We start from the raw sequence: 22,908 nt of genomic DNA, 5'->3' as shown, positions 1-22,908 counted from the left end.
TTTTTTTGTTTTTAAAGTTAGCGTTGCTGTTGGCAAAATTTTTAACTATTTTTGGAACTTAATAGGAATAAATTTTTTAGTTTCCTAATTGGAACGCAGTAAACAGTACTTTTCTGTCTCCTTCAGTTTTTCAATAATTTTTTTGAAATTGTTTTAAGTAAAGCATGTCTGGTTTTTTTTAAAAAAATTATATGTGTATATTAAGAAAATTAATGTAAGTATCTTAATTATAATTTATAAATTGACTGACCTTTTCTTCTGAATAATAATTCTTGTTACATAATTGGGCTGCCAATTTTTCTTTATTTTTTAAATTGTTGCGTTGAACCACAAAGTTATTATTATTATTTTCAATTCCAGTCTGTTCTTTGCCAGCACAGCAAAGAACCATTTGATCATGTTGTGCTGAACAATATTGTTTACTGAAGTCGTTAGACTGTAGACATAGATAAAACTCAAAATAATGTTTAACAATTTGTATTTCAGTGTAACAGCGTTTTTCTTTCTTACAATTTTTTTCTTCAGTACCTTGCATTTTTGTTGGACCTACAAAAATTAATTCCGAACAATACCATAACTATTAATAAACTAAACACGACCTTAAATCTTGAAAAAAATGATTGTCGGAAATTTCTTATTGCCTTAATGTCTTTTTTGAGATATAGGTTTTTTTAAGAAGTTATTTCTAATTAATTTACATCAGTGGCATGTGTAGACGTGCTTTCAAATTTTATTAAGCTGAGTTTTATATCAATAATATTTCGTGAGATCTGTCTTACGTCACATAGTTGCAACTGCAGATTTTCATAACACAATTTATCTATCATATTAGCATTCAGTACAAAAACGAATCAGAACAAAATTTTAAGAGAAATCCACAACATTTATAGAGAATGTCTGGAATAACTTATTTTTGTTTTTATTTTAATTATCAAGTGTAAAAAATTATTTACTTTAAACTTCTGGAGAAAATAGAATAGAGGAGGAATTTCTGACAAAATGTAAATTTACCAAAAATGAGACCTATATTTTAATTTTTTTTTTCTTTGTCTATATTTTGAAATTTTGCTGGAGTTTTTTAAAACTATTTTTGTCATCAGAAAATGTGAAACTTTTTTTTCTTCTAAAAGATCATATGTGTGTAGGATATTTTCAACATTAAAATAATGTTTTAGTGCAGTGGTCCCCAACCCCCGGTCCGGTACCGGTCCGCCCATTTCATTGAAACTGAATTTAAATTCCTAGGTTTATACCCCAAATTAAAAATATCTGTGTTCCATTAATATTTTATTTATTTAAAAAAAAGATGCCCCCGAAGGTAGTGACATAATTTTTTTAATGTTTTAAAAAGTAAAAAAAAAGAAATCTTCTGCAACTATTTTCTCATTCAGTTAGTTTTAATAAAATAAAAAAAACAATCATCCTAATTGTAAATATCATAAATAAAAAACGAAAGCGCGACGCGACATTTGCATTGGACTAGCAACTAATAAAGAACTTCGTCTTCTCTCTCAATTCTGACGCCTCACACAGCGAGAGTGTATAGTAAGGCTATAAAAGAGAAGCTGGCTAGTCTGCCATTTAGTCGCCCAAAGACCACGTGACTATGATTCCTCTCTACTGTTTTGTGTGCTTTATGCGGATTTGTTTGTTTTTTGTAAAAAGAAAGTGTCTATCACTCCTCTCTCTGTTCACCGGTACTTTCTCAGGTTTAACAGTGCTTGGCGTACGTGTGTATTGTGTCTGCACAAATTTAACTCACAAGTTAGCAAACATGAATACAAAACAGACGTCCTTGGAAAAAAGAAAAGGCTCAGTGAAGAGACCGAAGAGCCTTCAACATCAACGAAACATGAAAGAATGGATCCGCGACCCATTTGCCAACAAATCGGGTGAATCTAGCTTGTCAATGCAAGAAGAAGATCAACTGTTGGAGATTGCAAATGACTGCGGCCTTAAGACTACGTTCGAAACAACAACTCTGCCGGTGTTCTGGCTTAAAGTCTTAACAGAATACCCCGAGATTGCCACCACAGCACTTAAATCCCTATTGCCATTTCCGACAACCTATCTGTGTGAAGCGGGATTTTCTGCTGTAACAGCAACCAAAACAAAGCAACGGAATAAACTGGTGATAAGCAACACACTTCGGGTGTCATTGTCTCCGATTACCCCCAGATGGAGCCGTCTTATTACAAAGAAACAAGCTCAGGGTTCTCATTGATGTAACGTTCAAGTAAGTTAAAATGTTAAATCACTTTATTTTTTGGTGTAACTGTATTTTATTTTGAAGGTATGTTTAAATACAGTTAAATTAAAATTATAAAATTAAAATAATCTAAAATATAAACAATCAATGCCTCCCCCCCCCCTCAGTGGGCCGTGGTAAAATTATCAAACGTTGACAGGTCCGGTGATAAAAAGGTTGGGGAACACTGTTTTAGTGTATACACAAATTGAATGAAATATTGAATGAAGTTTTCAATGATTTTGCGTTAAAATGATAATATTAGTTTTTGTTTATGCAATGAGCAAAAATTACCATGGCGTTTTAGTCCTAATACATTAATATTGACTGCTTTAAAAAATGTCTTAAAAGTTTAGTAATTTTGTTTAATTATTTATTTAATATTAATTATATATTTCTGAGATAGAGATTAATTTCACCCTGTTAAAAAAGTAATTGTTCAGTAATCTCAAGTTGTGAAAACCAGACTGATCTTACCCAGGCGACATCCAAACGGAACAAAAAAGAAGTTAACTATAGGAACCGGGAATGCATTTAAAATTTACGAAATGTAGAGAAGTTCATTAAAATTAAACAGATAAGCATAATATTGTCGTGTCTCTAGAAGATATCTAGAGACATGACACAGTGGCGTAGCGAGGGGTGGGCAAGGGGGGGCATCATGCCCCGGGCGCTACTCACAAAGGGGCGCCAAATGGTCCGCAAAACAAAAAATTNGGGGGGGGCGCTAAAAGGGTATTGTGCCCCGGGCGCGAGTTAAGCTCGCTACGCCACTGACATGACAATAAAGACCCGGAAAAAAAATACTTTTTATGAGCTAGAACGGAAAACAACGACAAGGAGACTACGTACAAAATAGTTAGTTAACATGGAAAAGTGTAGTGCGGAAGTTAATAGATGGAGAATAGAGGCGTCTAGTAGATCAGGATGCATAAAGCTGCTTAGGACAACCATGGCTGGCAATCGGCAGTAGTGCTGGTAGAAGAAGAAGAAAGAGAGAGTTTATAAAAGTTTTTGTTCTACATTATAAGAAATGACTAATGCAGCAAGAGTATAGTTTAATTTAACTTGTCAAAGGTTAATTCTTCAGTTTTTTTATTGTCATATGGTACTAAATCAGAATATTTCTCTAATTTTTTTAAAAAAATTCCACACTTTGTGTCTCTGAGGTTGCTACAAATAAGAGATTTTTTTTTTGCCATTAAATAAGAGAATGTCATCCTAAACAATTGAATACTATGGATATTGTCAGAATGTTTTGACTAATGGCTAGTAAGTTAAGTGGATTAAGATCTGATAAAGTTGGAACGTGATGTTGGGAATTGACAAGCTGTAGCGAGTAAGGAAAGGGGATTTTGAGATTGAAGTAAGTGCTATAGTTTGTCTATGGTAAGAACTCCCACTGCTACAAAGTCTGAGGCCCGTCTGCTGCTGTGGAAAGAAGAATAGCGCATTTCAGGGAGGGAATCTTCTTTTCACTCTAGGGCTAACCCAATAGATCTAAGAAAAAGATTCCTTTTCTCTCGGCGATCCGAGCCAAAACCTGTCCTCAAGAGTGACCCCTCACCCCTACTTGAAATAGATCATAGTCACCACCACGGGTCCAGATGAATGGTTACGGGAGTTCTTACTTTAGACAAACTATACATATCTTTTGACAATTGTTTGTATTTCAGACAAAATTAATTTGCTTCTGAAACGTTCGATTAATATTTTTAGGCACATAATATTATTTTAAGAAAATATGACTCCCTTTTGTTCAGATGAAGAAAAAAATATTGTAATTCGCAACGTATAGGTGAGAGGATATGAAATTATAGTTAGACTCGATTAAAAAAAAAAACATTCACATGGCACGAAAATGCTAAATAACAATTCTAAAATACTTTATATAAAGGCTGGGCAATTTGTAAAATGTGGCTTATCATTATCTTTCCCAAGCTTACTTGTTATAGCAAATTTTAAAAGAAGAGTTTTTTTAATAGTTTGTAAGTAATGTTTTATTATCTAAATAAAGTATTATCTTTGCATTTTAAATCTTCATTAAATATTGAAATACGTAATAAAGCACTTTATTTCATAGTGCTGTTTCCAGATAGGTATTCTGCAAATCATTAGAAGTTACACAATTCTTAAAAGCATCTTATTACCTACTTAAAAATCTTTGTATTTTTCCTTTAAAACACTCTTCTGAACAATTTAAAAAATGTGGCTTATTATATTTCTTCAGCGCAATTTAATTAAGACAATGCATTATTTTTTAATACTTTGTAAGTAAAATTTTAACCTTATGCATTTGTAAAATATATCATTTTTTTCTCAAAATGTGTAATAAAGATTCAAATTCCTCACGAAACACTCTATTTTCACTCAATTAAGAAAAGTTTTTTTCGTTGAAAAAAATATAAAACAAAAGTTTTATCTTTACGAACGAAATCGTAATGAAGAGAGATGAAAGAATCGAGATACCTTTGAGATTTTTAAATATTATACCCGTCGCACACTTCGTACCAATATGACATGAATAATGATATTAAACTTGATTTATGTCTCGTCTTTGGATTTTTTACAATCATCAGGGGAAATGGAAGTTCGGATTTGTCATTTAGTTTATTCTCTTTTTAAATGCTCTTCTCTCGAGATAATAATTTAAGTAAGTTTTGAGATTCGTTCTCTTTAAATTATTAAAATCAAAATCCTTACTTCCAAATATATTTGAATAAATGAAAGGTAAGTAATAAATCATTTCGTTGGGAGATGAAAATAAAATTTCATAAACATTAAAAAATATTATAATAATTCCATTACAAATCATAATGAGACAAAAGAGATTGAATAAACTAAAAGAATGATTTTTCCCCCCGTTAATAAATATTCATGAAAAAGTAATCGAAAATTAAATAAGATAAAATAAGTTCCCTTGTTTTAATCAAATTACTTTTTCAGTAGTTTTGAACATATTTTGAAGTATTCTACTTGATTTATTTTTTATTTCATTACTTCTATTCGAATTTTTGATTCGTTTAATACTAATCAACGTAGGCAAGAAATGTATTAAAATAAAGGATTCATTTTATTTGAACAAAATACCATTTCCACAAGTCATCAAAGGCTTTTACATTTCCTTTAAATTAAAATAACTCTTTCGAAGTTTAATATTAGTTATTTTTAGATAAGTGAGGAAAAGTTTGCTGAGTTTTAAAACCTTCCGTAGAATAATTAATGAAAAAAACAGGTTAGCCGTAAAAATTAACAACCGTATCAAAATGGCTAAGAAATTCTTCTTTGGGATGAAAACACATTCGGAGTCAAATAAAAACGTATGATCCACATTGTAAAAACTATGGGGTAATAATTATCCGAATTTAGTGTGAAATAACTCTAAAAAATGTGGGTTGTTTCAAAATAATATCGAATTGAGCTTTTGTGAAACCATGGTAAGAAGTTTTCTTACCATGGATTAATGTACTGATGCGTGGGAGTGGAATCAAAGTCCTGACAGCTTTCGTTCACACTTCTGTAGTTAAATCTTAACTCCAATAAATTATTAAGCTTACTCCAGATACCTTTATTCCATCTATGAATTATTTTAGTCAATTTTAATGTCCGACAATCGATATTTCTTGGAATATCGATTGCCGCCTTATTGCTATAATGTCATAAAAATCAATGTCTGTCTGTTCTTTTTCGTTTTTAGTAAATTTTTGAACAGATCGTGTATATATACACCGAAGAGCCATTACATTATGACCACCCTGCTAATAACACGTAGGACAACCTTTAGCCCTCAAAACTGCTAGCACCCGCCGTGGCATTGATTCCACTAGGTGCTGATAGGTAGTCTGATGTATCTGGTACCAAGTGCTTACCAAATGGTCCTGCAATTCCCTCACATTGCGAGGGGGTAGCGTGCCAGCACGAATTTGGTTTTCCAAGTAGGACCACAAATGCTGTATTGGATTAAGGTCAGGTGAATTTGGGGGCCAAGACATGACTTGAAAGTCACTGGAATGTTCCTCGACGATTCGACCCTTATGACATGGTGCATTATCCTGTTGGTAAACACCATCCCCCGCAGGAAAAACTGCTTACATGAATGGGTGAACCTTTTCTGCAACTATGTTCAAGCAGCTTATAGACGTCAGGGATTGTTCTATGAGGATCATGGGTCCTAAAGTGCCCCATGAAAACATTGTTCCTGGGCGAGAAACCACGGAAACCTGGGCGAGCTCATTGTTATAGATGGAGGGTGGTCATAATGTAATGGCTCTTCGGTGTATATATATTATCAAGCAGGGAAGTGAAAGTTTGATTTTGCCTCGCACATTCTGCCTGAACATTCCTTAGAAACAGAAGTAAACTGTTTTGAAAAGCATTATATTTTTAGTTGTATAATAAAGATAATTGCATTATCATAAGATTTACCTAAGTCTGTCAATTATATTAAATAATTTTATATTTAATTCCTATCCACTTCGTTTTTGTTTAACCTTGTTCGAATTCATATCAATGCTCTACTCCCTATCTTGTGTACATTGTGACATTAGGTCACAGCCTAATTTTCTAAATACCTTTTTTTAATCAATAATACTAATTCTTTTGACTTAATTTATAATTTTGTAATACATTTTTTTATTTCATCATCTTTCTTTAGCCCCTTAAGCGGTAGCGCAATTTGGACATTCTCCCCCTAAAATTCCCCACCAGCTCCCTGCAGAGCCCCTTTCTTTCGAGAACATTCCACCCTTTTTCGTTTCTGAGAATTCGCACTGGTTGTCGGCATCTTTCATCTCCGCGTGTATGTTGTGTTTCTCAACCGTAACTTTTAACGTATAATCAATTTTTCGTCTCAACTCTTAATTTTTAGATAATTTAACTTTAACTTGCACAACATGTACTACAACTTCAACTTTTAAGTTTTTGTCTCTTATAAAAAGAGCGCGCGAAAAATGACCATCGTATTCGAAATTCTTCAGCATCCCAACGTCACGCTGCTTCCTGGCAGGACGTTTTTTTCTTTTTCCCCTTCCTCTTTTTTGAGGAAGAGAGCATTTTTTGGGGATGGTGTCACGTCCACCGCCATGTTGGCCAGTCGATCAACTGTGCTTTCCTTCCTCTCTGATTAATGACTACTAAGTAAAGTTCCCGATTGCACATCAACATGTTGGATATTTATGGAAATCTCCTGCTTTTTAATCTGATCCGATGCCGTTTTTGACACCACCATTAATGGGCTCTGTCACAGCCATTTTTAGCTTTATGGAATTCCTTTTGATTGAATACCCTTCTTTATGACGCACCAATTTTTGGATAGTGTGGTCTTCTGCTCCAGCCTCCATTAGTACCCACATTTTCAATGATGTTGTACATCGTAGTGCCATTTTTGATGTTGTGAATCGCTGTATTAACTTGTGACGTTGTGCCTCAATATGATGATTTTTAACATGTTTTTCTCCAATAAAACAACAAAGATTTTTTTTCAAAAAAAGAACTGGACTACTTCATTTTCACTAGCCATGGTTTTTCTGTTTCATCCAAGATCCAGATAACTTCTATGGAGAAGGAGGTATGTCTTTTGTAGGATATATTTTGTTATCTTCTGGAACCTTTGTTTTTTTAAAAAATTAATAGTCCTTCTGGGTTGTAAAAGTTTTGCGACACCACTTCAAAAATGTACTAACTATATGTTTCACCCGGCCATTAATTTTTGTCATTCTAAATTGTTGTCACTTGCTTGTTAGCAGCTTTTCATTTTTTTATTCTATACCCAACCGTAACAGGGCATACATGTTTGATTAAAAAAAACTAATTTTATTTTAAGAAATATTGTAATGATTATATGACGATTAATGATTTTTGCTTTATAGTGCATCATATAAATAACTTTACCGATTCTTATGATCATCATATCTAATTGTAATTTTAAATTTTAGCGTTATTGAATAGCAAAAATGGTGACGGCTACTTTACACACATAGTGTAAAAGAACATTCTTGATGTAATAAGACATCTACATTCAAGAGTTATATATAGTGTTTCACTACATTACCACTCTGGTGGAAAGAAGCTGCCACTATTTTACACACTGAGATACACTAATATTTTTGCAACGTGTAGATTATCTAGCTAATGGATTACTAGATATAGCTAATGGATTGTAGATTAACTACCGTGATGCGTTAAAGTGCCAAGAAATTGCTTCATTTCTAAAATTACCTAGGTAATCTGCAAGCTACCCAGTCAAGGTCTACAGAGGGCTGTTGTGCTCCTGAAAATGAAGATGATGAGTAAGTTTAAACATCCAAAAAATTATATACATAGAATCTAAATTTTCTAACTTCTTTTTTTATTAATTATGTAACATTAATAATTATAAATTAACTATATCAATAATTTTAAAAATTGATTATTAAAGTTCTTATATTTAACCTTTCTAAGAATCCAATAAACATAATAAAGCATTTTAAAAAAATTTATAACACTCTTTTGGAGTTAAGAAAACAGTTGCAAATGTAAGACAAAAATTTTCTTTATCAAAATAGAATTATATATCCTATATATCTTAGATTACAATATTTTAAAAATTTTCAAAAAGAAAAAAACTGTTGTGATTTAAATATTTTTATTTATGAAAATCAAAGTAGTCAACAATTTTTTTAAATCTAAATTTAAACTTAGCAGAAATTGTGTTCCGAGTTAAAAAAAATAATAATTTCATTAATTTTTATTTGATACTCTTTATTACTCGATTAGTTTTATTTAAGTTTATTTCAACTATTATTTCCTTTATTTCATATCATCATTAGGTATTTCGTATTGGCCGCACTTAACATGCATTTTTGAAGTTCTTGTGAAAGTTGAAATCAAACTATTATATGCATTAGAAGCCACAATCTGATAGTTAAGCTAGAGAAAAGCAAAAGCGCTCTGAAAAAATCTTACAAATTACTATTGAAGAAAAATTGACTGAAACCATCAAGTGCCGTTGATTGAAAGAGGAAGCAGAAGGAATATACAATTTGAATAATAGAACATCCTTTACGTTTCATTAATCAATTAACCCGTTTTTCATATTTTTCATCCCATCTTTCCCACTAGAAACTCGCCTGAGTTTTTTATTTTTTCCTCGCTTCAGACTCCTAACGTAATACTTTATTTTAATTTTGTTTTGAGTGACGAATGTATGTTAAGAGCGGTGATTACGAAATTCCTTATATATATTTGAAATATATTAAAGTCGATAGCATAAGCTTTGCACATTCTTTGACTCTCTACCTGTATCTTTGCTTTAATTGAGTTCACTTTTTTTCTAACTGTGCTATATACAAATGAATAAATAAAAAAATAATAAATTAATTAAAAAACACAACAACAAATTTTTCTATTTGATGCCTATTTATTACACAAAAATGCTTTAAAAATAATTTGATTTAATGTATTATTTATGTATCATGTAGTAATGTATAATCGTTGTGATCTAACTAGTAGACTTTTTGCTATTTTTTTAATAGTTCTGTTCTAGTCTTAAAAGTAAATAATTGAAACAAAGGGATGCTTGTTGTGTCACATTCATTTTTCCTGAGTTCAACTCATTTTGTCATTCTAAATGCCTGCATAAATACCAGTGGTAACATAATCAATCAAAATGTCGAAAACTGAACTTTGAAAACTTTCTTTCATCTTTTATAATCTTTCAGCATCTAAATCCATCAATTATTATTTTGACAAGCAATTTTTAAGATTCTTTTCAATTTTATTGAATAAAAATGTGAATTTGAGATTTTCAAGCATAAAGTTATTTGAAATTTTTACTAATGTAGCCTGTTTGATAACAATGCTGGATCTATTTTTAGAAGTGTCAAATTGTCTTCTTTTAGCTCTAGATAGTATAGCAATGGCACAACATATGGGAAAAATAATTTCAGGTATACGAAATGTTTAACACACTGAAGAATTTCAGTAAAATTACATACTGAATTCATTACTGTGCATAAAACTTTGACTGCGAAAAATACTGAGCACTTTTTTAAAATTTTTTTAAGAGAATGGACAAAAATATAATGCTCAAGTGTTATTTTAAATTAGTGTAATAATTATTAACATAACGATAAAAAACCTGAATTGAGAACATTGGTCAAACTTAAACGAATAATCCTACGATAAACGGGGAAAAAATATAGTTGGAATAACATTTTAATATAAAAAATAAAATATATTTGGAGCTCTCAAAACGACGCTCATTGCCTGGATGACACCGCGTAAATGATGAAAGCAGAACTAGTTAGAAACAAGAAACGTCACATTTGCCAACAGAATAATTTTAAGAAAAATCAATGGAGAAACATCAAGAAAAATCAATTAACTTTCTATTAAACAATGCGGGGAAAAATGCGATTTTGATGTTAATAGCATACAGTCCTAAACAGTTTTAATAATTTAATGTTTGAGCAATGAATATTATGTGAAATGAGTTCTTGAGAATTTATTTCAATACACGCTTGTTATTTTTTGATTAAATAATCAAACACAAGTATCTATATAAACTATTCATGATTCCGTAATCATAATATCATATTTAAGCTGATGTATTTGTTTTTTTTTGTGGTTTTTTTTTGGCTAAAAAGTAAAAAAAAAATAGTAAAAAAATAAATGATTAAAACATTTATATATTTTCTCAATGTTCATGTATTCTTGTATCAATGCCGGTTTCTGAAAGCAACCATATAACTCTAAATCCTTTTACTTGTTGTTGTTAAAAACCTGGTATGTTACTCAGTTAACTTTATTGGCCGGGATAGCCTGGTTGGTGGGGCGTTGGCCCATGTCCAAGAGGACACGAATTGGATTCCCGCCTGCCGAAGACACCCCTTGTAGTAAATTGTGACTGATGCACGTTAAATCTGCCGCGTCACAAAATTCACCATGCTTCAACAGCAAATCATGCCTCTGGGGGTACTGAATTAAAGATTAATCCTTCTCTGGTTCAGGTCAAAATTCAAAATTACGATCTGTTGATGAATGAATGGATGTATGAATGATTCCCTTCTATGACATGAATATAGTTGAAGTCGCATTATTGGGCATAGATAGCTCCAATGAGAATCAAATAACGCACCCTCTGCCTTATTTTCGCTTGGTTTCACCAAGCTGGCATACTGATATCGGCAAATGACATTAAAAACAACAACAGGGCTTTTTGCTTTTTATTTAACTCCAGTTGTGTGAAATATTTTAAGGGTGAAATTTATTGCTGTTTGTTGATTGCGATTTACCGTAATCTTGATACCGTCCGTAGAGAGTCCATCAGGAATGCGATAAATCATCAATTGTTGCACGTTGCTGGAATCTTGAGAATAAATTCATTTTTAACAATGCTAAAATTATTTGCATCCCAGTCACATCAGCTCATGTTGATGCCCTGAAAACTTGTTTCATTCATATGAATGCTGATTTCCTTGTTGCCGACATTAGTACACCACCAACTCTCTATAGTGCATGGAAATGCATTTTATCCTGATTTACCACTCTCGGCCACAGTCGTTTTTCTTTTTCTGTACTATTTTCCTCTTTATTTTTTGTTTCACTCTCGGCTACTGCGGCTTTTCCAGTTTTGTTTCTCATCTTTATTTTCCATTTTTCGCGGACAACTTCAAATTTTTTTCTTCTTCTCATTTCTTACTGACAAGTTTTTGAGAATGGGTGCCAGTTTTTAAGAGGTTAAAACTTTTTCCATCCCTATATTTTTGAAGGTAATGAAGTTTTAAAATCCAACAATTAACTTTACTGTTATTCCGTAGTTGATTAAAGCCCAATGTATAAATCATTTTTGTAATTAATCGCAATAACTGTAAGCATAATATTAAACATAATCAGAAGACAAAATTTAAATGATTTTTAAATCAAAACCTATAGAAATCATTGATTAGTTTTACTTAAAATAAAAAATTTCTAGCAGGAGAGTCTAATTCTATCTCATTAATTTCTCATTAACATAAATTAATTTTTTCTATTTTTAAGAGAATTGATTATTCAGCTTCTTTAGTTTATAAAAGCTACGCGAAATGCAAATTATTAGCGTTTATTAATTGACACACTCAAGACAAGTGGCATTTCTAATAATTATACTATTATTCACATAAAGTTTTTGGCATGCATTGGAATGTTGCAAAAAGTAGAGAACAAAGGATGGGTGTGTCCTCATTTCCTCTTAGTAGAAATACTCTGCCTCATCGTTGGGCAAGCACTACGGTGGACTAAGGACATGAAAAAGAAATTATGTAAGGTTTACGTAATTTTAATATTATACATATATGCTGGATTTTGGTATAAAAAATTATAGTATAAACATTAAACTACTATAATAAATAAAAACATATTATCAGGCCCACATTAATTTTAGCCACAAAAATAATAAAGTGCTCGAAAGCAAATGAATAATGAAACTTTCAAAAACATGTTGCTTTTATCTCCCTATAATTTAAATTCGGCAAGTTGCATGTTATATTGAGCCTATCATATAGCATAAGTTAAATAATTAATAATTTATCATATAAATATAAAATTATTGACAAATGGAGACTAATATGTTTTGGACAATACTTAATTCTGCTTCATAATTGTTGACAAACAATAATTTTACAATGACTGTGTCAGTGGCTGGATGGCGCAGTTGGTTTGTCGTCGGTCTTCTGAGCCCAAGTCTGCGGGTTCGATCCCCGGCCCAGACACCGGATTTTCGGGATGCAGAAAATCCTCAGCGGCCATGTCGTATGATTATGCGACATGTAACAGATCCCTGGAGTGCCTTATTGGCTCTTGGCATTTCCGACAAAATTAAATTCCCAGTGCACTTTAGCATCCAAATAAGAGTCTCGGTGCTGCCATTTAGTGTGGCAGAAACTAGACGTCCAAATTAACGTGGCCAACGGTATCTCACCCGTTGTGGTGGTCCTGAAAGAGTGGATACCACTTCTGGAGAACGCACTAGGTGTGCGCACTTGTGCAGCTCATTGGAAATAAATAAAATAAAAAAACAATGACTGTGTCATGCATCCATAGCAATCCCTAAAACGTGTGTTGTTCACCTTGTCAGATTTGATGATGAGATGAAATAGTGGTTTTCATCTTGTTAACGTCTTAAGACTATTGTTTGCTTTATTTATTTATTTTTTAAACCTGAATCGTTTTGTCCAATTAATATTTTTTTAATGTTTATGAAAGAATGATAACTGCAAAGTAAACATTCACAACTTACATAATACGAAAAGAACTATTGTTGTAATATGATTTCATTATTCAAAACTTTCTTAACATTGAAATCATTTTCAGCATTTCATTTAGATCAAAATACTATTTTGTTTCAAAGTTATTAAAATATTTTTAAGTATTTATAGATAAAACAATAAGCAGATACTATAATATAAGATAAAGAGAAACGTTTAATAATTATTCATTATCTCTTATTATTAAATTTGTAACTAAAGCTATTAAAAAGCGTAAATTTTTTCATGCTATATTAACAAAATTCTATTTTCTGAATATTTTTTCCCTATGTAAAAGAAAATTAAATTTTTTTATTTTATATTGAGAATAAACTAAAGCCATTTAATTAAAGCTGTGCATTTTTTTTTAAAGATAATACATTTTTAAGAATAAAAGTAGTAAAGTAGAGTGCTAAATATTTTTTTTAAATACCCAACTTTTCAAAAAGAAAAAAAAATCCTAATTACTTTATTTTCCAAATTTTCAACGATTAATGGTGTATGAAATTTAATTTAAATTTAATACCAATTTATTGATGTTTCTTAAAATTTGAAGATTTTCCTTTCACAAAATCAATAAAGCAATTACTTTGGAAAATATATTCAGTTAGAGAAATGTATATTCATCTAATTATCATAAGTAGAATACTATATACTAAACTTCTTCAAAAGGTAGCACTTCAATTATGCTTGGAATTGCATGTTAATTAAACCTAACATTTTCGAACGTACATCGATTTCTCTTTTCAATTAAACCTAACTTGAGGGTATTTTTCAGTTTCTTTAATAAATGCTTGCAGTTTTAAATTTCTTTCAGATAATCCCAAAAGAGAGACGCAGGGCAAAAATATATTGAAGTGATATGTTGTATTGTTTGATTACAATTTTAAGATTTTTACAAGAATTATTCTAATTGAGTCAAAGCTATGGAACGTATACATAAAACTCTTTAATTTTCTTTCACAATAGAGGAGAATTAAATAATGGGTGCAATTAAATAACACAAAAAAATTTTTAATGTCAGTTTTTTGTTTGTTTTCTTCTATTACATTAAATATTCCTCAGTGATTTTTGAAAAAAAAAATTCGGAAACATATTTTTTAAATTTAAGAACGAAATTAGCGATCAATTTAAATTTATAAAATATGGGTACAATTTAATAACATATTTTGATTTTTAATGCAAGTTTTTTTTAATATTTATTTTTCTGTTACAATTACGATTTTTTACTTATTTCTTGGGAAAAATTAACTATAGAATCACATTTCTAAATAAAGTAAATAAAATAAAGATCAGTCAATAATATAAAGATTCATCAATAAATTAAAGTTCAATTGCGGCAATCCTTTTTTTTAACCTCAAAATAATTGCTTCTTCTAAATTAAAAAATTTCAACTGGATTTCTTAATTTTGTTTTGTATTAACGTATACCGGGTGTTTCGTAAAGACTGCTCTTTATATTTTATTTTACAGCTGTCGTTGAACAGCCGACCCAATTAAGGGTTTACGACTACTAATGTTCAACTCCGTAGCCTCGTAAGTTTGAACCCAATCCAGAAGGCAAGGGAACTCCTATATAATAATCTGTATTGCGATTCATCTGTAGAATAATCTGTATTGCGATTCATCAGGTTTCAAAAGCGTCCTTGTTTTTCTTCGCTTAAATGTTAATATACACTGATTAGAATTACTGTCAAAATTATGGTTCAAATCAATAAATCACCAATTCAGTATTTTATTTTATTTTATTTTATTTACCGTCGTAGAACAGCCGACTTAAATTTTTGGGTTTACGACTATTAATGCTCTGTCGCCTTGTAGTTTTGAAACCAATCCAGAAGGCAAAGGAACTCCTGAATTAAGTATTGTGAGAAATTTGCCATCGTGGAGGACTTTTTGGTGGAACTAACCCGCATTTGGGTTACATGACGAGGAAAACCTCCCACGGTTAGCCTGACTCCAAGGGAACCCTAACCGATGATCCGTCTACCACTGAGTTTATTTCACGCCAGCACTGTGATCGGTGCGAGCCGGGTGCGGAATTCAAATCGACCAGCTATTGTTGGGATCGAACCCGGGTCACCTCATTGGGAGGTGAGCTCTCTATCCCATGAACCACCACGGCTCAGCTCTTTTTATTGTTAGAATTTTTATCAAGTATGAAAACACAAAAGTATACACATTAGAGGTCGTATATTAACATTTAAGCGAAGGAAAACAAGCACGTTATTGAAACCTGATGGGTCGCAATGCAGAAGAGGGAATGTGAGAAACGACAAGGCATGTTTGATTGCGGCAAGAAACAGATGAGCTGAAAGACGATTATTAGAAACACGATTATTAGAACTAGTAATTAGTTCCATTCTTCAATTAAAACTGCTTTTATGATTGTTTCATTCGCTTTTTGATACCTTGATTTGTCTGCTTCCGATTGCTTCTTAAAAATGCTTAAATACTAATTTGTGACAGTCAATGTGTACACTTTTTTTATTTTAATTTTTGATAAGGATTCCAAAAGATCAATACATATTTAAAGATAGTCTTTACAAAACTTATTTCGTTTCACAGATTTAGTTTATTCTATGGGGGATAAAATTGATCATTTTGATCAATAGCCACTGAAACTTCACTTGCTATTTTTTTTCCCTCAATTTCTATTTGATTTTTGGCTACTGGAAAAACACGTTGAATGTTTTTCGCCCTCGAAATTATTTAGTAATATAATTTATCTGAATTCCATTTTTTCATTTATTGTTTTAATTGCATATCTTGATTAGACGTAGTTTTTTACGAAGTTTATAATAGAAGTAAGTCATCCGGCTTGCACCGACCACAGTGCTGACGTGAAATATCCTCAGTGGTAGACGGATCATGGGTTAGAGTCCCCTTGCCGTCAGGTTAACCGTGGAAGGTTCTCGCGGTCTTCCTCCTAATCTAATGCAAATGCGGGCTAGTTCCATCAAAAAGTCCTCCACGAAGGCAAATTTCTCCCGATACTTGATCCATGAGTTCCCTTGTCTTCTGGATTGGGTACAAAATCACAAGGCTATGGCGTTGAACATTAGTAGTCGCAAGTCCGAAAACCGTTCAACGACAGATAGAAAATAAAATAAAAATTTAGCATTATATTATTCTAGAAGGACTAAACATTACCGTATATCGAAAAATAGAGAAAGAGCCACTCTGTCAAATTATTTGTGAGTAGCTAAATTAGACAGCCAAAATCTTGAAATATAATTATGATTAATTTAATAAGAAATATGTTAGAAACTCGATCATCAAAGTTTTATGGTATTTTATTCGATTTGATTAACGAAAATATTTGAATACGCGGAACACTGACTTTTCCCTCATACATTATAAGTGCCCATAAATTAGAGGTAAATAAAATCTTTTACAATTAAACAATATCTTTTTAACTTTTATCAATCTTATGTTAATGACAATCAAGGAAATTTTGATCGTCATATGAGAAAACAAGTTCATACAATGTGATTTATCTGACCAATGAGGAAGCATGAGCGGGTCATAATTTTTACATCAGCTGTAAGTAATTAGAAAAAAATATTTAAAATTATGTAATTAAATGAAGAATTTGTTACTTGCAACTCGAGAAGAAGTGAAATGATTATGCCTATATAACCATGGGATTTAAATTAGATTTAATTAGATCTTGTAAGAGACATCACGTTTGTGTGTCGAACTGATTAAAGCTCCTTTCTAATTCAGGGGCTCTAGAACTGATTGGCTTCTGATTCGACGAATGCAATAATTTTACCTACGATGATGCAACTTGCAGTTATCCAAATGAAAAAATATTTTTTGAAGTAATTAAATTTTCTAGTAATTTAGAATTTTTTTTACTTTTTAGAATAATTTAATATTTACCTAAAAACTTAGTTAAAGTTAGCTTCTGTAAGAAAATTCTTAAATACATGAGGAAACTTAGCTTTTATGAACTTTTCATATTTTTTATCTCAGTTTTCAACATCCTATTTTTTTATCTATCTCTTTTGTTCACACAGCAGAAAGAATAAGACTCAAGTTCTGTCTGAGAATTGAGTAGAATGACTGTATATATCCTCTATATTTGAACCACTAAAGTGAGATATGATTTCATATTTCAAGAGTATCTCATGAAAAAAGTGGATATTGCTTCAGTTCCTGCAATTTCTACTCAAACTAAATTTCACCTTGGAGAATAAAAAAAAATTTCTATTCTATTGATGGAACATTTTTTTCTACATTGTGCTGAAAGAGTTTTCAAAAGAGTCACGTGGAATATACAACGAAGACTTGAAGAACCTATTGTTGCGCATCAAAAGTCAAGTTAAAAAAGTGAGTTTAGAATAAAATACGAATACTTTAACAACATGTTATCAATTTTTATGGCACTGAAGTATAAAAAATGTCGGTATTTATTAAGGATGAGCAGAATTACTAAGTTTCAAATCTTATATGAGTTTAATATGTTAATTGATTCCAGATTTTTTTTTACAATTTCGCAAATGCCATGTGCGTTTCAGTGAATATTGTTACGTACAGTATTGTTTAGATTGAATATTGTTTGCAGGGAATATTGATTGCAGTGAATATTGATCGAAGTGAATATTGTTTCAGTGAATATTATTATTTCATTTATAAAGTACATTAGCATTTTCTTCTCTTGTGCTAGTATTTTAGCTGAACCATCAATAAAGGTAAAATGCTATTCGGAATTCATTAATGTTTCCAATAGTAGAAAAACTAGTCATGCATAAAAAAATTTTGCGCGTTAAAATGCATCAAAAATTTTAAAAAATAACAACAATTACATAAGAAAATTTTAGTTTTAAAGTGAACTCCACTTCTTATTATGTCTGCTTCATTGTTTCTTTTTTGTTAGTTTGAAATAATTTACTCCTTAAATTGATATTTACGGCTTTGGTGGTCAAATTTTAATGGTAATACATCACTCTTTTCCGAATGAATTATCAAAAACGAATATGTATATAATCTATTTATAAGATATACGCGAATATAACGGTATAAATAAATGAAGTTGGTAAAAATAAATGTTCAAACAAAGCATCTTCTCCCATAAAATGGTTGAATAGTCTATTATGATACGCATATACCAGAATTCAAATATTTGACATGTTTGATGGAAAAATGAATCCAATAAGTAGTGTGCTTATAAAATATTAGCGTTTATTTTTTATTTTCTTATTATTTCGTAATTACGTAATCTACTCAATTAAAGCAAAATGAGAACCAAATGAATCATTCCAGGCATACAAGTGTTTCTACAACTAATATTAAACACGTAATTTTCAATTAGTAGATATCAATACTTTTCAATTTTTGTAAATGTTTTCAGGCTGTGTGAAAAAGTTCAACGTAATTGATGACATTACTAAAATTTTTATTATTGTTATTTTTACAATCATGCTATTGGTCACAAAATTGTGGACCTTAACCTTCTTGAACTGGTTATTGTGAAAGGTGAAGTTTATTTAATTACTAATATAGTTAAATAAAGAGTATTTTTTAAAAAAAATTCTTTTTAACCGTTAATTGGAAATTAAGCTTGACTTAACTATGATCTCTGAGGAGCTTGTTTCAAAATATCGTTTAAAAATTTTATCAAAATACCTATTTCATCAAAATAAATTTTGCAAGTAACTTTATGAATTGACCAATTTTAGCCATTGATTTTAAAATTGACTGGAAATTTTCAATTAGATAATTCTGGAGAGCTGTTTGGAAAATGGAATTTTTGCTTCGGTTAAGCGTCATCTATTGCTTTCAATTAAACTTTAGACATTTCTATCTTGTTTTTTTTTCTTCAAATATTTTAAAGATAACATCTGTGATGTTTGCTAGCTTAAAGCTCCCTTTGACCAAAAAGAGAATTCATTGCACGTGCATATTTAATTATTTTTTTTATTTCTATGTTGCATAAATTTAATAATCAACTTTAACGCGGCGGTATGGGTGGACTACGTCTACAAATTAGTATCTCATAAAGTTATCTAAAACAGCGTTTATTTTGTTGATAGTAATTCTTTTAAAGCTTGTTCCTATAAAATTAAATGATTTAAAATCAACGGTAATTGAAATGAAAAAAAGGAAACATTTTTTAAAAAAAGGGCATGACTAATTTAGAAATAGTACTAAATGATTTAGGGGAAACAATAATATCGTCTTAATATTATTGGCGCTATTGATGCGCAATTAATACAGGAAATTGCTACTTATTTTATTTTATAATCGTCGTTGACCAGCCGACCTAAATTTGAGTAGGAACATAATGAAATAAAGAAAAATTAGTTAAGTATTGAAAAGTGTGATTAATTGAGAAATAGAACTAAATCTGTAAGGAGAAACAGAAATATTGCTCTACTATCATCTTCGTCCTTGATGTTTAATTTATTAGGTACATATTGAAATGAAGAAAAGCAATGCATTAAAAAGCAAACAAGTGCTGTAAAGATATTTATTCGTTAAAAAGAACTGTAAAAAATCGCCATACTATTACTGATGCCAATGATGTTTAGTTAATGTTGAGAATAAGCATTGATTAAAAAAAAAAGTTTTGCAATAAAATTAAAGCTAACGGAGAAAAGCAACTTATTCGTTAAGTGAACCGTAAGAAATCGCCATACTAATATGAAAGCCAAAAGGGAAAATAATAAATAAGTTGAATTATTTTAGTTTTATTAATGGTGTCGGTATATGCCTTTCAATTTTGTACATATTGTCGTAATGTTGTTCAGAACTAATTTATTGATTATTTAATTTTTTATTTACCCTGCATGAAAAACGGGTATCCAGCTGGTTATAAATAAATTATTTATTAAAGATTGTTCACATTTAAATCAATGAAATCTTTTTTCACAAAATTTAACAAGGATAATATTCAGTTGTCATCAGGTAATGCCTGCATTTATTTTTAATCGGGAACATTTAAAAATATATATAATATTTATTTTCTTAATTAACACAGTTATTCTGAATTTCAAGGAACAAAATGGTAATTTATCAAAGAGGATATTTCAGAAAACAACTTTTAAAAGTATCCCCTAAAGAAACATTAAGTTGAAAAATAGCGTTAAGTACGCTAATAGTTCTGTAACAATGGCACAAAGCTTTCAGCAAGACCAAGTGCGAGGGAATTTTTAAGTTAGCTTTCTGTATTTGAGATTGATAAAGCATCTGTTATTAAGTCTTTGTTAAAGTATGATTTAAAATTCGAAGGACAGCGGTTTGAAGTGATAAAGGTACAATGTATTTTTATAATAAAGAAAAGTTTCATTCAACATTCGTCGGTTAACTTCAGAACCACAAGGCTGATTTAAATAAAATTTGCTTTAAAATAAGTTAACTTAATACAGATGAAATAATTGTGCAACATTTATAATTTATGATTTTGTGTAAAATTTTTCGGAGTTTAAAGGTTGGATTTATGGAATAGTAGTTACAGAATCGTATTAAGACTGAGTTGATCAAAGATTACAGATTCGAACAAAAAGTGAGTTAATAAGTGGTGTGATTCCATTTCAGTCTATTTTCAGTTATGAATTTCATGAAGAAAATAAGACACATTTTTGTAACATTTAGTGGTCCTCATAAAACAACTCTGTTTTAAAATGAGATGACCAGATGTCCTCAAATCTTAAGGACAGTTCCCGAATTTTATTAATTGTCTTCGAAAAGTTTCAAGTACTTGAAGAACAAAATAATTGTAACATGTGTCCTCAAATGTCAACGAATTTCTCTGAAAACGTATAATCTTTTCTTTATATGCAGTGAAACATCAAAGAAATCTAGAAGGTGAATTTGTTTTAAAGATAGTTTTGTCTTACAGAGCATATAAACGAAAAGAAAGCACCATGTTAAAAAGTTAAAATGTCATTCTCATCTAAAAATAACTTTAACAAAAATTAAATAAAATTTTAATAATCATGTTCATTTTAAGTGTGCTCAAATTCACACTTTTTTAAATCTGCTCAATAATGAAATCAAATTTAATGAAGATGGTTCTGCATTTGATATTAGTTATAATGCGCAAATGAATTAATGTTTTCTTTAAATATAAATGTGTCCTAAAGTCGTAAAATGTTTCGAGGACGCACCGCTGATTTGTTCTTAAATCATGGTTTGTAAATCTGATCATCTTATTTTAAAATCCTGAGTGATTGCTGGTGGGTGGTTGAGAATCATTTACTACGGAATGCATAAACATATCCTAGAACAGTGGGATATGCACCATGGTGAAGAAATTACGATAAAGATATTTGTTTTCAATAAAATTATTAAACTATACACTCTAACTATAATTTCATCTCTAAGGAAAAAAATGCTTTCTCTGTTCCTTCTTTATTCTAGAATAGGCTCTCAGGTACAAAAAGTTTGAAGACTATAGGTAATTTGTAGATCTGGCAGGCTAATCTACCGAAGAACATCTTCATTTGTTTAAACGGCAGTACTTTGTTGTTCGCTAAATTTTAGACATGGCAAATTGCTCCCTTAAAAAAGGCAAATACTGGACACTTCGCTTTTAAAGATTTTTAGTGTATCTTAATACCAAAAGTAATATTTACAGTTCAGTGCTGTTAAACAAGAGCAGTTCCTGGCTTAGTGAAGTACCAAGAATGTTCTTTTACACAACTTGGTGTAAAGTAGTTGTCACTATATTTAGTATTCAGTAGCACTAAATACATACAATTACAGTAAAATAAAGATACCCGTAATAGTCAGTAATGTCAGATTTACGGGGCAATATAAAGTAAGACTCATTAATTGACAAAGCATGTATATACACTAATTCTGAAGATAAAATTAGCTTGTAAATCAAACATACTATCATTTTAATTAAACTTTACAGAGCAGAAGTGGATTGAAAATATAGATTGTAAACTCTTTTAAAACAGTTCACAGAAATTTAAAAATTGAAATATAACTTCAAAATTTTTGCACAACTAAAAAAATGCATGCATATTTTAGAGCATTGGTTCTCAACGGGGGCGGTGGGACTATGCTGAGGGGCGGTGAACTTGTTTTGGGCAGTAGGGGGGCGTTGGGTATGTTTTGGGCGGAAGGGGGGCGTTGAGCATGTTTTGTCATTCAAATTTAATTTTAAAACTTACAAATAAAATTATTAAATAAAGATTAATTTAATAAAAAAAATTATAATAAAGAAAAAAAAGATTAAATTAATATAATAAATAAAGATTATCCTATACACTATTTGAAACAGCAATAAAACGAACTTACACGACACCTATTCTTCGATCCGAACCAACACAGCTCAGCGCATGAGCCAGTAGTTTTTGCCTCAGATTCATTTAAGCCATTTGGTGGAAATTACAGTACATGCGCTTTCAGTATGAATGTTTGATTGGACCCGTGTTTCTT

The 22,908-nt window shown here is 30.6% G+C and overlaps 1 protein-coding gene across 1 annotated transcript; it reads left to right on the top strand.

Moving 5' to 3' along the window:
- Positions 1 to 1,774: 1,774 nt before the first annotated feature.
- Positions 1,775 to 2,224, top strand: LOC122271098 (protein FAM200A-like). Its single transcript, XM_043051119.1, has one exon. The coding sequence runs from the start codon at positions 1,775 to 1,777 to the stop codon at positions 2,222 to 2,224; it is 450 nt and encodes a 149-aa protein (XP_042907053.1).
- Positions 2,225 to 22,908: the final 20,684 nt, after the last annotated feature.

This window comes from Parasteatoda tepidariorum, chromosome 3 (assembly GCF_043381705.1).
Source record: "Parasteatoda tepidariorum isolate YZ-2023 chromosome 3, CAS_Ptep_4.0, whole genome shotgun sequence".
Taxonomy (NCBI): domain Eukaryota; kingdom Metazoa; phylum Arthropoda; class Arachnida; order Araneae; family Theridiidae; genus Parasteatoda; species Parasteatoda tepidariorum.
This window is presented reverse-complemented; position numbering and strand designations above follow the sequence as displayed.

Bases quoted from the DNA above. Each gene is read 5' to 3' on its own strand.
- LOC122271098 (XM_043051119.1), top strand. From the start codon at position 1,775: ATGAATACAAAACAGACGTCCTTGGAAAAAAGAAAAGGCTCAGTGAAG.